At 48.7% G+C, this 14938-nt stretch overlaps 1 protein-coding gene across 7 annotated transcripts in view; it reads left to right on the top strand.

Moving 5' to 3' along the window:
- Positions 1-751: 751 nt before the first annotated feature.
- LOC143958178 (syntaxin-3-like) overlaps positions 752-14938 on the top strand; it is a 93424-nt gene continuing 79237 nt past the window's right edge. For all 7 annotated transcript variants that reach the window (XR_013270098.1, XM_077467646.1, XM_077467649.1 and 4 more), the window contains exon 1: positions 752-928. Coding sequence is in view for 6 of the 7 variants with exons in the window: in XM_077467646.1 (XP_077323772.1) it covers positions 899-928 (30 nt within the window). In the remaining variant the exon portion in view is untranslated. The remainder of the gene's footprint in view (positions 929-14938) is intronic.

Consider the following 14938-nt stretch of genomic DNA (forward strand, 5'->3'; position numbering starts at 1 on the left):
CTCTCTCCACTCCTTCTCTCTTCTTCTCTCTCTCCTCTCATTCTCTCTCTCCACTCCTTCTCTCTTCTTCTCTCTCTCTCCTTCTCTCTCCCCTCTTCTTCTCTCTCTCTCATCTCCTTCTCTCTCTCTCTCCTCTCCTTCTTCTCTCTCTCTCTCTCATCTCCTTCTCTCTCTCCTCTCCTTCTCTGTCTCTCTCCGTCTCCTCTCTCTCTCCTCTCATTCTCTCTCTCCTCTCCTCTCTCTCATCTTCTCTCTCTCTCTCCTTCTTCTCTCTCCTCTTCTCTCTCTCCTCTCCGTCTTCTCTCTCTCTCATCTTCTCTCTCTCTCATCTTCTCTCTCTCCTCTCCTTCTTCTCTCCCTCTCTCTCTCTTTCTCCTCTCTCCATCTCCTCTCTTTCCCCTGTTTCTCTTTCTTCCCCACTCCTTCTCTCTCTCTTTGACTCTCTTTCTCTCCTCTCCTTCTCTCTCTCTCCTCTGCTCATCTCTCCCCCTTTCCTTCTCTCTCTCTCCTCTCCTTTCCTTCTCTCTCTCTCCGTCTCCTCTCTTTCCCCTGTTTCTCTTTCTCTCTCTCTCTTCTTCTCTCTCTCTCTCTCTCCCGTCTCCTCTCCTTCTCTTCTCTCTCTCTCTCCTCTCCTTCTCTCCGTCTCTGCCTCTCTCTCTGATGGTTGTGATCGGTCACACCTGTGTCAGGTAGTGTGTGACGTCACGCCGTCGCTGTGTGGGCGGGCCCGGGGCGGATCCGGGCGGGCTCAGTAAACCCGGATCAGGGTGTCGGGGAGGATCGGTGTGACGGTCGGAGATCTCCGGGGATGATGAGGATGGTGGAGAGGACACAGAGCCCCGGCTGCCGGTACTGAGGACAGACACCGCGATCTATACAGCGACCCCCTCCGATCACCATGAAGGACAGATTGGAGCAGCTGAAGGCGGTGAGTGCTGGGCACCGGGCTGGGATCCGGGGTGATGACAGGTCCGGGGGCGGGGACTCCGCCCTCATCGGGGATCTATAGATATAGAATGACAGCTGATCCTGCCACACTTCCTGCCTGGGTGACAACACTCCCTGCACTGTATGTATGTTGTCACCCTGACCACATACTCCCCCTATATTCCATAGGGGAGGTGTTTTGTTGATCACAGGAGGTAGGTACATGGTGTTCTCTGAGATGCCAGCTGCACAGGAAGTGATCAGGACATTGTCTGGCAGGAAAGGAGCAAAGATTAAAGGAGGCCTCCACCTCTAATGCTGACCAGGGAGAAGCTTGTTATCCCAGTCCACGCCCACCACTGGACAGCCAATCATAAGCAGCAGAGGCTACCGCCTCTTGTACACGTGCAGCTGAGCGGGCGGGGAATGCCTCCTCTGTTTATGATTGGCTGTCCGCAGTGACCGCTTTCAGGTAGATCTGCACACACCTGAGATCGCCCTGTTCACAGCTGTACATTCTGGGAACACGCATAGTGCACGCGTCGCCATTTATTTTTATGGCAACCCAAAACTACAGCAAATCACGTAAACCATAACAAAGAGCTCCATGGCCTGTTTTCCGCATGTAGGGCAGCGCATTGAATTCAACGGGCCACACCATACATGGCGCATGGTGGGGAAAAAAAAAGCAGGTTTCAAATTGGATGTGAATAGGGCTTAAGGGTGGTGGTAGATGCTCTGATATCATCCTATAGATGTAAGGTCCCAACAGTACAATCCATTAAACATCTCTTCCCCCTCCGATTCAAACAAAGTGAGCTGATTGGCCAGGGCTGAAAATGATCACTTTGCATCGATCGGCGGCATTGAGACACTTTGGTTAGGAATCTGAACGATCCGATTACGGGATCGCATGGCGGAAGCAGAGGTGTGATCGATGACTTCTGATCACATCTTCCAACTGTTTGGTTTTTGAGGTTTTAAAAAAGTAGAATAAAAATGTATCTCTTTTAAATCCTATGGAATTCGGATAAGGAGACTGATTTTAGGAAAAAGTGGCAGTGTTCTGCAGGGTCCAATAAGATTTTAGGAAAAAGTGACAGTTTTATTCCGAGTCCAATGAGATTGTGAAGGAGAAGAGATCTCACCGCTCCAGGAGCACACATGCAGGCTGTAAACTGTCTCTTTGGCTGGGAAGCCACAGGTGCCGGCTATTACCACTAGCAACAGACGAAAAACAAGCTCTGGACTGCCACACTCTTCAGAAGACCACTTTCTTTTATTGGAAAAATCACATAACAGCTCAACAAACACAGCAAACAAGGAAAAATTGCTGACGTTTCGCACTAGCTGTAATGCTTATTCATATGGCTATGAATAAGCACTACAGCTAGTGTTAAACGTCAGCAATTTTTCCTTGTTCGCTGTGTTTGTTGAGCTGTTATGTGATTTTCCAATAAAAGAAAGTGGTCTTCTGAAGAGTGTGGCAGTCCAGAGCTTGTTTTTCATCCAATGAGATTGTACGACGATAGTGGCAGTGTTCTGCCTAGCCCAATGAGATTTTAGGAAAGAGTGGTTGTTTTCTGCAAGTCCAAATGACGTTTTAGGAAAAAGTGGCAGTTTTCTGCAGAGTCCAATGTGGTTTTAAGGAAAAAGTGTTCAGTTTTCTGCCGAGATCAATTAGAATTTAGGAAAAAGTGGCAGTGTTCTGTCTAGCCCAATGAAATTTTAAGGAAAAGTGGCCCTTTTTGTCCTACAATCTTATTGGACTCGGCAGAATACTGACACTTTTATCTTACGATCTCATTTGGCTCGACAGAAAACGGTCAGTTTTCTTCCGAGTCCGATGAGCTTGTAGGACAAAAGTGACAGTTTTTTGCCAAGTCCAATAATATTTAGGACAAAAGTGGCAGTGTTCTGCTGAGTCCAATGAGATTTTAGGACAAAAGAAACAGTTTAAATTTAAGACAAAAGTGAGTTTTTTGCAGAGTCCAATGAGATTGTGAGATAAAAGTGACAGTTTGTGACAGTTTCCTGCCGAGTCCAATAAGATTTCAGGACAAAAGGGGTAGTTTGCTGCTGAGTCCAGTGAGATTTTAGGAAAAAGTGACAGTTTTCTGCCAAGACTAATGTGATTTGAAAATTATGGTCACATGACTAAATGGGAGCTCCTGATCAATGTGTTTAAAAATGTGTTTAAAAAGAACTGCGCTCTACAAATACTGGAGTTGCTGACTTTTAAAAATCAGGTACTTACCTGTGCCTGGGGTCCAGCTCTGTCTTTCTGCAGCCAGTTCTCTGTGCCCCTTGTTTTGGGTATGGGAACCATCTGTGACCTCCCCAGGAATCGCAGCCGGCTCGTCATTGTGCATGCGTGGGATTGCGCAGGCACTGATGTGTACCAAGAAGGCTGCGCATGCGCAGGATCGCACAGCACTGATGTGTACCAGGAGGCTGAGCGTGTGCAGTATCACGCAGCACTGATGTGTACCAGGAGGCTGAGCGTGTGCAGGATCGCACAGCACTGATGTGTACCAGGAGGCTGAGCGTGTGCAGGATCGCACAGCACTGATGTGTACCAGGAGGCTGCGCATGCACAGGATCGCGCAGCACTGATGTGTACCAGGAGGCTGCACATGCACAGGATCGCGCAGCACTGATGTGTACCAGGAGGCTGAGCGTGTGCAGGATCGCACAGCACTGATGTGTACCAGGAGCCTGCGCATGCACAGGATCGCACAGCACTGATGTGTACCAGGAGGCTGCGCATGCACAGGATCGCGCAGCACTGATGTGTACCAGGAGGCTGCGTGTGGTCAGGGGATTTGCCTATTTGCATGTAAATAAAATGAATTATTCTGGCCATTGAAATGAATTAACACTCAAGTGCTAAACGTGGCTGGTGTTGATGTGCGTTTACACTCCTGGATGCTCTGGCAGTGGGGGTTATTTTCTGCCTCTGAATTCCTATAAAAGCTTATATGTGCTCGGACCTTTCTTTAAATACAAATTGAATGGGTTGTTTAAGGTTTGTCATATTATTTTGTACATGTAAAGGAGATTGTATGGTGTATGGCCAGCCTAACGGATGAAATGAAATAGAAATTGAAGTGGGTGTGGCCGTGGTGATGATCAGAGCGGCGGGGTCACTGGGGGCTGTTCTCAGAGACGGGTTCCTTCTATTGATTCCAGTATTGCTCATCCTAGTTGGATGCTTCTCATCCAGTTGTGCTTCGCCCCATGGGGGGGGGGGGGTTGGTTGTGTCTCACACCTCCTATAGGTTGTTGGCAATCACTATTATAGTTTTTGTAGTTAGACTGTGCAAAGTAATGAAAGCCAATTTCTAATTGGTTGCAGCCCTGATTCATAACAGGGGTCTTCAAACTATTGCCCAGGGGCCACATCTGGGCCGCTATAAGACTTTATCCAATCCGTAGCTAGGGTAGACAGTGGTTTATACGTATTGTTCATTGGCAGACTCTAATGTAAGGGGGACCCTAATGGAAGGGTGGACCCTGATTCTGGTAGGGACCCTGATGTAAGGGGGGGGACTCTGGTAGGGACCTGATGTAAGGGGGGGGGCTCTGGTGGGGACCCTGATGTAGGGGGGGCTCTGGTGGGGACCCTAAAGTAAGGGGGTGGGACTCTGGTGGGGACCCTGATGTACAGGGGGGGGTCTCTGGTGGGGACCCTGATGTAAAGGGGGTGGACTCTGGTGGGGCTGTTGATGTGAGGGGGTATTCTTGTAAGACCCTGATGGGGGGGGGGGGGGATTATGTTGAGGCCTCTGATGTGAGGGGGGACACTAGTGTGAGGGGACTCTGGGGGGCTCTTGATGTTGGGGGGGGGGGGGAACATATGGTGGGGCTCTTGATGGGGGGGGACATTGATGGGGGGGGGCTCTGGTGGGGCTCTTGATGGGGGGGGGGACTCTGGTGGGGCTCTTGATGTTGGGGGGGGGGGGGAACATTGGTGGGGCTCTTGATGGGGGGGACATTGATGGGGGGGGGGGGACTCTGGTGGGGCTCTTGATGGGGGGGGACTCTGGTGGGGCTCTTGATTGTGAGGGGGTTTTCTCGTAGAGACCCTTATGAGAGGGGGGATTCTGGTGAGGCCCCTGATGTGGGGTGGGGGGAGGCCTCTGGTGGGGATTTTTTTGGCCTGGAAAATATTTGTAAAATGCATGAAAATTTTACAGACCCCGATATATAATATTATTGTCTGTTGTTGTTGTTGTCTGTACAGTATTTTGTCTGTTGTTGTTTGTATTTGTTGTCAGTAGTTGTTGTTGTCAGTTGTTTACAATAGCAATGATCAGGGACTCGGATGCTCGTTGGGCTCGCACTGAGGTTCAGCAATGTGTGAATTTTCCGGACATGAACAGAACCGGCCCATCCTTTAGCAGCGCTCGGTGGTGACAATAATTGCTAATGGCACTCCATGCATCCAATGCGCACGTCTTGTGTGCGTCTAACCTCATAGTGCATCGTTTCTGGTTAAGGGTCAGTGACTTTCTTTTGTGTTTCTTGCTGATAGGGCAGCCCATTGAAATGACTAGATTGCCCTACACATGTGTGCGGGAACACGCAGCGCATGCGCAAGTATGAGCCAGGCCTTAGGATTGATGATTCCTCTGGGGAAAAACCCCATTTGTTGTGTGAAGGTAAAGGGGACCCCTTACCAGTCTTTGTGCCATACTGTATTGTGTGGGCCTTTGTCCCTAAACCAGAGACTTCTAACATTCCCCACGTAATGTAAACTATTGAGTCGCCCTACTCTTCCATTCCTCATGTGTGGGGGTCACTAATCTCCTCTGGGACCCTCACATAGCATGGACTGGAGGTCTGTGACTTAGGAGCAGGAAGAACGCTGTAAGGCTGCATTCACACTCCGCGCATTTCTAAACGCCCCACCAAAGAGTGCATTTTGCAGCACGTTTTGTAAATGTGCTACAATCACAGGTTGCGCTTGCAGTGTTGTTAATTGTTAATGGCACCCTATGGGCGGATAGAAGATGCACATTTTTGCTCGTGTTTTGTCACACAACAAACTCCCTGATGCTCCACGACCAAAAAAGGTTCAGAAGCTACTTTGGGGAGTTTGTCCCATTCAAGTGAATAGGCTGCCCTTGGGAAGAAACGCGTTGACACAAAAAACGTGCAAAAAAAAAAAGGAACGCACATTCCACATTACACTATGTCAGAAGTCCCTAAAGGAGGCATGCTGCAGGTGGCGGTCACGGCCTATAGGGATGCTGCAGGTGGCGGTCACGGCCTATAGGGATGCTGCAGGTGGCGCGTCACGGCCTATAGGGATGCCGCAGGTGCGGACACGGCCTATAGGGATGCCGCAGGTGACGGACACGGCCTATAGGGAGCCGCAGGTGACGGACACGGCCTATAGGGATGCCGCAGGTGACGGACACGGCTGTAGGGATGCCGCAGGTGACGGTTATGGACTGTAGGGATGCCGCCGGAGACGGCCACCGCCTATAGGGATGCCGCCGGGTAGATCGCTTTTAAAAGAGCCATTTTAACCCTGAAAATGCCAACCCAGTCCCGTGCACTTAAATATATGGCGTTCTGGGGCCAACAAATGGTTTAATTATTTGCCGTGGCATTTGTACAGCCCTGAGCAGGTACATGCGCTTCTTTTAGGTGGGCAATTAGGGGCGGTAAAAACGCACCTCAACCTCCTGCCCAACTACCTCACTATGTGAAGGAACCCTTAGAAACTACAGTTGGTCAAAGCCATCGTCGGTTCTCTTGAATCAACCACTTTATTACCCAACAACCATAGACTGGCGCTGGGACGATCGTTCTGTATGAAATATCTTGTATGTCAGGAAGTAGAAGTGACAGAACAACGGACATTTGCTGTCGGCGTTGGTTCTTTGTGCCAGTTATGTCAGGAGGTGGTTGGCTCACATCCTCGGTGTGTGCGTCTTTCCTTATCTCTTATCTGGTAGCAGTATTACCCAACCATCTGATAAGCTGCAAGACCTATTACAGGAGCTTAACTCCTCTGCTACTGAGGCGGCGCGCACTGAGTACAAAGCCTCAGGCAGACGGCGAAATACATCGAGGGAGGAGTTTTACCTGCAGATTTCTAATTCTGTCCATCCAGTTGTGAGATTTACACAGCTTTGCCACAAAGCACAGCCCTGTCTGCTTTTTCTCAGCTACAGCTACAGTTAAAGGCTGCATTCAAGCGTAGCATTGTTTTTCTGACGTATTTTCGCTCGGTTTTGCGCATGGTTTTTATGCAAAACATGCATTGCATGAATTTATCTATGGCTGCAGTTGCCACCCTCTATTCAGACACCCGGCCGCTTTCGGGCGCATGGCACCTAAATGACAGCACGCGAGGGGAAGCGCCTGATTAGAGCCATAGGCTCTAACAGGCTTAAAAAAAGGTGACCTGCAAGCGCATATTCGCCATATTCACTTTCCTTAATGATAAACCGCCTCTTTCGGCAATCGGGTGCTCGCATGTGTTACCCGTCACTTGATTGTCTGAAACTAGAGGTGCTGTGATTGGACGCCACGCGCCCAATCATAGCAGAGGACGGGAAGAGAGGCTGGGAGAAGACATAGGGGAGCTGTCCCACTGAGACCGGTAAATGCAGACAGCCGTTTGATGGGCACAGTGGCAGCAATTGATGGTACAAGTGAGGCTGCAATTAATGTTTTTTTTTGTCATAATTTTTTAGTTTGTTTACACCCTCCCAAAAATTTTGAGCACCAACCGCCACTGCTAACCGCATACACCATCAGCACTGCCTCCTGTTTCCATGCCCCCCTCTACGAAATTATATATACTGTAAATGCTGCAAATACCTAATTTCACAGCCGACATTGCGATCACATGACCAGCCAGCTCTCTCCCTCCTACCCTCCAGACTGACATCAGCAGAGGAATCTCAGCCCCGCCCACTGCATCTCTGAGGAGGAAAGGAAAAGGCTGTCCAGTCATGTGATCACAATCTCGACAGTGATATTAGGTATTTGCAGCATTTATTTTTATAAATCACACACAGAGGGGATACTACAATAGGAGGCAGTGCTGATGGTGTATACGGGTTAGAGTGGCTTAACAACCACTTTAAGTTCTGTAAGTTGTGAGTTGGGCCCTCCATGGATTGGATTTGTTTTTCCAGGATATCCCATAGATGCTCGATTGGATTAGAGGTCTGGAGAATTTGGAGGCCAAATCAACACCTCAAACCATTTTTGAACCATTTGTGCAGTTCGGCAGGGAGCTGAACTCCCTAAAAGAGGCTACTGCTATCAGGGAATACTGTTTCTATGAAGGGGTGTACTTGGTCAGCAACAATGTTTAGGTAGGTGGGTACGTGTCAAGTAAAATCCTCATGAATGGCAGGATACAAAGTTTCCCCAGCAGAACATGTCCAAGCTCTCACTGCCTCTGCCGGCTTGGCTTCTTCCCATACTGCATCCTGGTGCTATATCTTCCCCAGCCAAGGGACACCCCCCCGCCCCCCCACCCCACGACCATCCACCGAATCATCAGACCAGACCACCATCCCCCATTGCTCCTTGGGCAGTTCTGATGATCACGTGCCCGTTTTAGGTGCTCTTGGCTGTGGACATGGGTCAGCATGGGCACCTGATCGATCTGTGGCTACACAGCCCAACACACAACCAATTGGGGTGGCCGTTTTTTCTGCTTTCACCACATCAACGTCAGGGACAACATGTTCACTTGCTGCCTATCCACAGACTTTCGGATACCATTGTAATGAGATAATCAATGTTATTCACTCAGTGGTCCTAATGTTATGGCTGATTAGTGTATACATACTGCCTGTCTTTATCTTATGATTCTGTTCTTGCATTTAAGGAGAAGTTGTGGGAGGAAGTATAGGCAGGCTGATCTGTGAGGTTTTGGCATTATCTCTATGTATATAGAAGCGGGGATTCCACATGTACCGCATACAACGTGACGGTATTGAAAACGAAAAAGTACCAGGCAATATCCACCATTGTATCGGGAAAAGAAAGGCAACGCCTCTTTCCTGTGGGTTCTGAAACAACCTAGCCATGACACCCAATGCAGTCCCATCCAGCACTGAAGCCCTGAACCCAAGAAGGGGCTTCTAAAATGAGCTACAGCAAACTAATTTTAGAAAAAATGCATCCCTACCACTTGCCTATCTCACTACATGTGAGCATAGGTAATGACTTCAACCAGCTCTACTCTACTGGCCATGCCACTGACGCATTTCGCCCGACCACCGGGGCTTATAGATCAAAGTGCGTCAGTAGGCGTGGCCAGGGGAGCACTGCTGGCTGAGGCCATTATCTAAACCATGTACTGGGCTGGGTGAGTGGCCTCCTACGTTCTCTATACACGTCGGCACTTTTGAATAAGTCAAGACACCACTGACATAAAATCACACCACATAAGTTGGACTTGTGCCTTTTTACAACCTCGCCTACTATGTAACTCTGTAGCACCCCAACTCCTGAGCTCCAGTAGGCGTCGCATCATACCTTGTGGCTTGGAGCAGCTGTATAAGGTCTTTATGGTCACCACCATGATTTGAAATGAAGACCACCTTTACTATGTAACGATGTAGCACCCCAACTCCTGAGCTCCAGCAGGTATCACATCATACCTTTGGGGCTTGGAGCAGCTGTATAAGGTCTTTATGGTTACCACCATGATTTTGAAATGAAGACCACCTTTACTATGTAACGATGTAGCACCCCAACTCCTGAGCTCCAGCAGGTATCACATCATACCTTGTGGCTTGGAGCAGCTGTATAAGGTCTTTATGGTTACCACCATGATTTGAAATGAGACCACCTTACAATGTAACGATGTAGCACCCCGACTCCTGAGCTCCAGCAGGTATCACATCATACTTTGGGGCTTGGAGCAGCTGATTAAGGTCTTTATGGTTACCACCATGATTTGAAATGAAGACCACCTTTCTGACTGGTGAGGGTGCAGTCTGGGACTCTTTCCTTGGTTCCATGATCCTGAAGATCATCCCAGGCTCAGGTAACGTGGACCGGTTCTGCATTTAGCACAAAACCAGCACATCCCCACTGTCAGGACAGCTCTGTGTTGTTTACCAACACAGGGCTCTCTTCTGTCATTCGCTTAGGTGATCAGCGGGTGCTGGCCATAAATCATTGGCCGGAACCCGGTGATCGGCTTGTGCTGCAGTTAATATAAACGTGGCTATGGCAGTGAATGGGTGCACCCCCCCCCCCCCCCCCCAGCTGATCAGGTAAATGCATGTGATCTGGCTAAGTGGGGGACTACAGTATATCTATGATAGACGGTCCCTAAGGGGTTAAAGCTGAACTCTAGTCATATACTAAACGCAGAGAAGGGGCTGGAGGGACACAACTGGGAACCAATCAAGTGAGGTGCATTTGAGTGTGCGAACAAGAAACTAGCGGAGTGAATAGAAGGATGCCCTCATCAGTTTTACTGCTGTCCAGTCAGCAAGCTGGGGGTGAAGACGAGACACCATTGTGCTCTTTCTGTAATGGCGTCATACTCCTGATTATACTGTTTAAATCCCAGGGCTGGATGACAGAAATACAAATCCTTTGTCAGGTAAAACAGCTCTCGTATTTCATTCATCTGTGACTTTAGAAAGTTGACTGGTTTTTCAGCTTTAAAGCCCAATTCCGGGCAGAAAAAAAATCCTTTGCAGTAAATGAGGTTTTACGTGTTCCATGGAAATCCCTGGAATGATTAAAAAGCAGGTCTACGTCTGCCAAGCTGACCGCTGCTAATGATTTTAATTGAATTTACGTTTTGTGGCGGGAGGAAGGGGGTCTCCTCAAAGAACCACCTGTGTCCTGGGTGGTCATGTGACATAAAGACATGAAAGGATTACGAGGAAGCCAATCCGATCAAGTTACGCACAAGCTGATGAGATCTTTAGTTTGACGCCTAAAGCAAGCCCGTTGTGAGGGAAATACATGGGTTTGATGACCTCCTTCTGAAAGTGCTGCTTTCCTGGTGCCCCCTGCCTCCTACTAATCCTGTATCTTCAGATGCCACCCCGGGGCAGCCCATGGATTCTTAAATGTCTTGTATACTGCGAGGTCTCCCTGCCGTAATTCATGGTTGTTCTTGTCCTCCTGGGAGCTTTGGGTGTTCCCGTCACCTTTTGTGTGTTTCGGTTCCTCCTGTTACATTCTCCATATCAAATGAACACAAATGAACGGAGATGGTGGGAACCCAGGAGACACCAGAATTCGGTCCGGAGAATCTCACCGATGAAGTCCTCAGAACAAAGAGAAACTGTCAACTAGTTAAAAGTTGTATGGGCTGCCCTAGGCGTGTTTTTGGCCCAAAAAGAAGCTTCTGCTCCTTTTTTCGGGCAACGGGCTTCACATGAATTTTAGGGCTCGTTTACACTTCATGCCAATTAAAGCACCTGTCAAAAAATGGTTGCCTTATGCCGCGTAAACACGATCGGAATTCTCGTCGGAAAAATCTTGGATGATTTTCCGATGGAATTCCGCTCAAGCTTGGCTTGCATACACACGGTCACACAAGTTCTCTGAACTTTTCGACCGTTAAGAACGTGGTGACGTACAACACTACGACGAGCCGAGAAAATTAAGTTCAGTGCTTCTGAGCATGCGTCGAATTGTTCTGAGCATGCGTATATAAATTTTGCGCGTTGGAATTGCTCCACACGTTTGGAATTTTCGATTGGAACTTTTTCCGACCCGAAAAAAATAGAGAACCTGCTCTCAATCTTTTGCTGGTGGAAATTTGGCGAAAAAAGTCTGGTGGAGCATACACAAGGTTGCATTTTCCGACCAAGAGCTGTCACCTGTCTTTTGCTGGCCGAATTTCCGATCGCGTGTACGCGGCATACCTTCTTGTTCACACGTGTTTGCTTTGCTTAAAAAAATAAAAAAAATAAAAAAAGTATCCCCCATGTCACTTTCTTGGTGCTTCAAAGCATCTCCAAACCTTCCATAGAAGTCTATAACGCTCACTTCCAGCACCTGAAGCTTTTTTTCAGCATTTAGCTTTGCTTTATTTGGAGGTGTTGCAGAATAAGATATCCTAGCATGCACTGCTAACCAACATCCAAAATAGACATCATCAGGAGTCCCTTCTGATTCATGTGTATATATTCTGGGAGGGTCTAGTGCAGACGTCACATCTAGTGTGGAGCAACAGGAAGGTGAGCAGGGTCCGGACTGGAGTGGAGCAACTAGCCGTCAGCACATGTGGTTGTGCAATATGGGAACGCTATAGAAGTAGGTGACCAAGACCTGGAGAGTGTGGACTGAGCAGAAAAGGATCAGCAGAGCTGGGGGACCAGAGCAGGAAAAAGTAGCAGATGTCACACATGGTGCACAGTGTGGGAGCAATATAGCGGGAGGTGAGCAGGGACCTGGAATAGAGGAGGGTCAGTATAGTTGGAGGTTACCACTGAGTGGAGGTCGGCATAGTTGGAGGTTACCACTGAGTGGAGGATCGGCATAGTTGGAGGTTACCACTGAGTGGAGGATCGGCATAGTTGGAAGTTACCACTGAGTGGAGGATCGGCATAGTTGGAGGTTACCACTGAGTGGAGGATCGGCATAGTTGGAGGTTACCACTGAGTGGAGGATCGGCATAGTTGGAGGTTACCACTGAGTGGAGGATCGGCATAGTTGGAGGTTACCACTGAGTGGAGGATCGGCATAGTTGGAGGTTACCACTGAGTGGAGGATCAGCATAGTTGGAGTTACCACTGAGTGGAGGATCTGCATAGTTGGAGGTTACCACTGAGTGGAGGATCGGCATAGCTGGAGGTTACCACTGAGTGGAGGATCGGCATAGCTGGAGGTTACCACTGAGTGGAGGATCGGCATAGCTGGAGGTTACCACTGAGTGGAGATCGGCATAGCTGGGAGTTACCACTGAGTGGAGGATCGGCATAGCTGGAGGTTACCACTGAGTGGAGGATCGGCATAGCTGGAGGTTACCACTGAGTGGAGGATCGGCATAGCCTGGAGGTTGCCACTGAGTGGAGGATCGGCATAGTGGAGGTTGCCACTGGTGGAGGATTCGGCTAGTATAGTTGAGGTGCACTGAGTGGAGGATCGGCATAGTTGGAGGTTGCCACTGGAGTGGGATCGTGGAGGTTCCACTGAGTGGAGGATCGGCATAGTTGGTGGTACTAATAAGCTCGGGATCTGCTGAACAAGGGTACCAATGAGCTAGAGATCTGCTGAGTGGGGGTACTACTGAGCAGGGGTTCTGCTGGGCTCCTTTTAAACAAATTCAGCGCACACAGTAGCTTCAAAAAAAGTATCACCGAAGCATCAAGCATTGTGAAGCGGTAGGCACTTTAATGTTGTTAAGTCGAAGCAAGTGTAAAGGAGGCCTTTAAGGTGCGATTGGCGCTCAATCCTATTTCGTGGCAGAACCACCATGATATAAGTGGACTACTACTTTGTCATATTGTATGAACCAAACTTGATGGTTCATACAAATCTTGTGAGCCCTCGGCTACACATCCAACGTTTGCTGTCATAGTTGAGTGTCCAAGCACATAAATGGATTGTCCCAGGTTCATCTATGCGTGTAGACAAACATGGGTGTAACAAGGACTTGACGTGTCCTGTGGCAAATCGAAGGGTCCTCCACCTTTTCTCACTACAGTGCACAATTTAAAGTGTATCTAAACCAAAGGATAAAAATATAATATATTGCAGCTTAGATGTGGGGGTGGCGGCATTAGATTTTTTTCAATAATTTTTTTTTTACACACTTCCTGTCTACATTGACAACACTCACACACCAATGGAGAAACAGTGTTGTCACCTTAAGGCAGGGCAACTGCACACATCATCCTTTCCTTTATAACCTGGAAGGGGGGGGGGGCAGGTGTCTGTAGTCTAGAACTGGGGGCAGTCAAGTGACCCCAGTTTCATTTTACATCACAGCAAATGCCCTTCTTACCTTCTGCTGCTGCTGGAAGAGCTGGAGGCAGAGCTGGGCAGAAATGCAGGGTCTGGAGGAGGACAGAGTAGGCTGACTTCTTCTGAATGCTGAGATCAGGGGAGGCGGAGATGAGGGAGTGCTGCGACTGCACAGAGAGGAGCAGGACCTGTAGGAGGAGTTCTGTATGACTCTCTGCTGCTGACTGCTGAGAAGGGAAGGGGAAGAGGGAAGGAGACGAGTCTCTCCGCTGCTGCACAGAGAAGCGCTGGATCTGGTGGAGGAGTTCTGTCCTCCTCTCTGCCGTCGACTGCTGAGACAAGGTGGGGTGGAGATGAGGGGTTTCGCAGCTGTAGAAGAGGCGCAAGGACCACGTGAAAAAGGCCTGGAGGGCCGGGTTCGGCATGTGGGCCTTGTTTTTGACACGCATGGTCAGAGAACTAGCAGGAAAATGGAACTGATAACAGTCAGCACAGGTAGATAGCCCTGGAAGTTATCGTCTCATGTTATTTTTTTTGCAGGATCTGCAGGTGTGTTTTTTATTTTTTATTTTTTCTTTCTTTCTTTCTATTATGGAGGAGATGTAACAAAACTTTTAATGGGATATTTACAGATCAAAAGTCAACAAATAGAGAAGTTCATTGTTAGAGTTTACTTACACTTTATACTCTTAAAACTCAACTCCGGACAAAAAAATATGTTTCCCATGCAGTGGGGTTGTTCCTGCACTGCATGGGTTAACTGCTTGTTTTTTCCAGGGGCGACAAGAAGCTTATACTTCCGATCCGCCACTCCCCCACTATTACACCGGTGGACTGTTCCTGACGTGCTCCGTTCAGAGCCGGACAATGGGAGGGCTGATGTCAGAACAGTCCATGGCCAAAGACCATGAGGCGCAGAGCTGTAGGGGTTGGTCTTATGTGGGGAGGATTGGAGGATTAGTCGAGTTGATCTATGTTCTCCAATCCCCCTAGACAAAAACACAGTACATTCTGGAAGAGGCTATTATGGCAAAACATGTAGAGGCGGCACTACGTGTGCCAGTTCCCCGGTACGTTCTGATGTCCG

The sequence above is a fragment of the Lithobates pipiens genome, unplaced genomic scaffold (assembly GCF_037356315.1).
Source record: "Lithobates pipiens isolate NorthernLeopardFrog02 unplaced genomic scaffold, aLitPip1_a1.2 Scaffold_59, whole genome shotgun sequence".
Taxonomy (NCBI): Eukaryota; Metazoa; Chordata; class Amphibia; order Anura; family Ranidae; genus Lithobates; species Lithobates pipiens.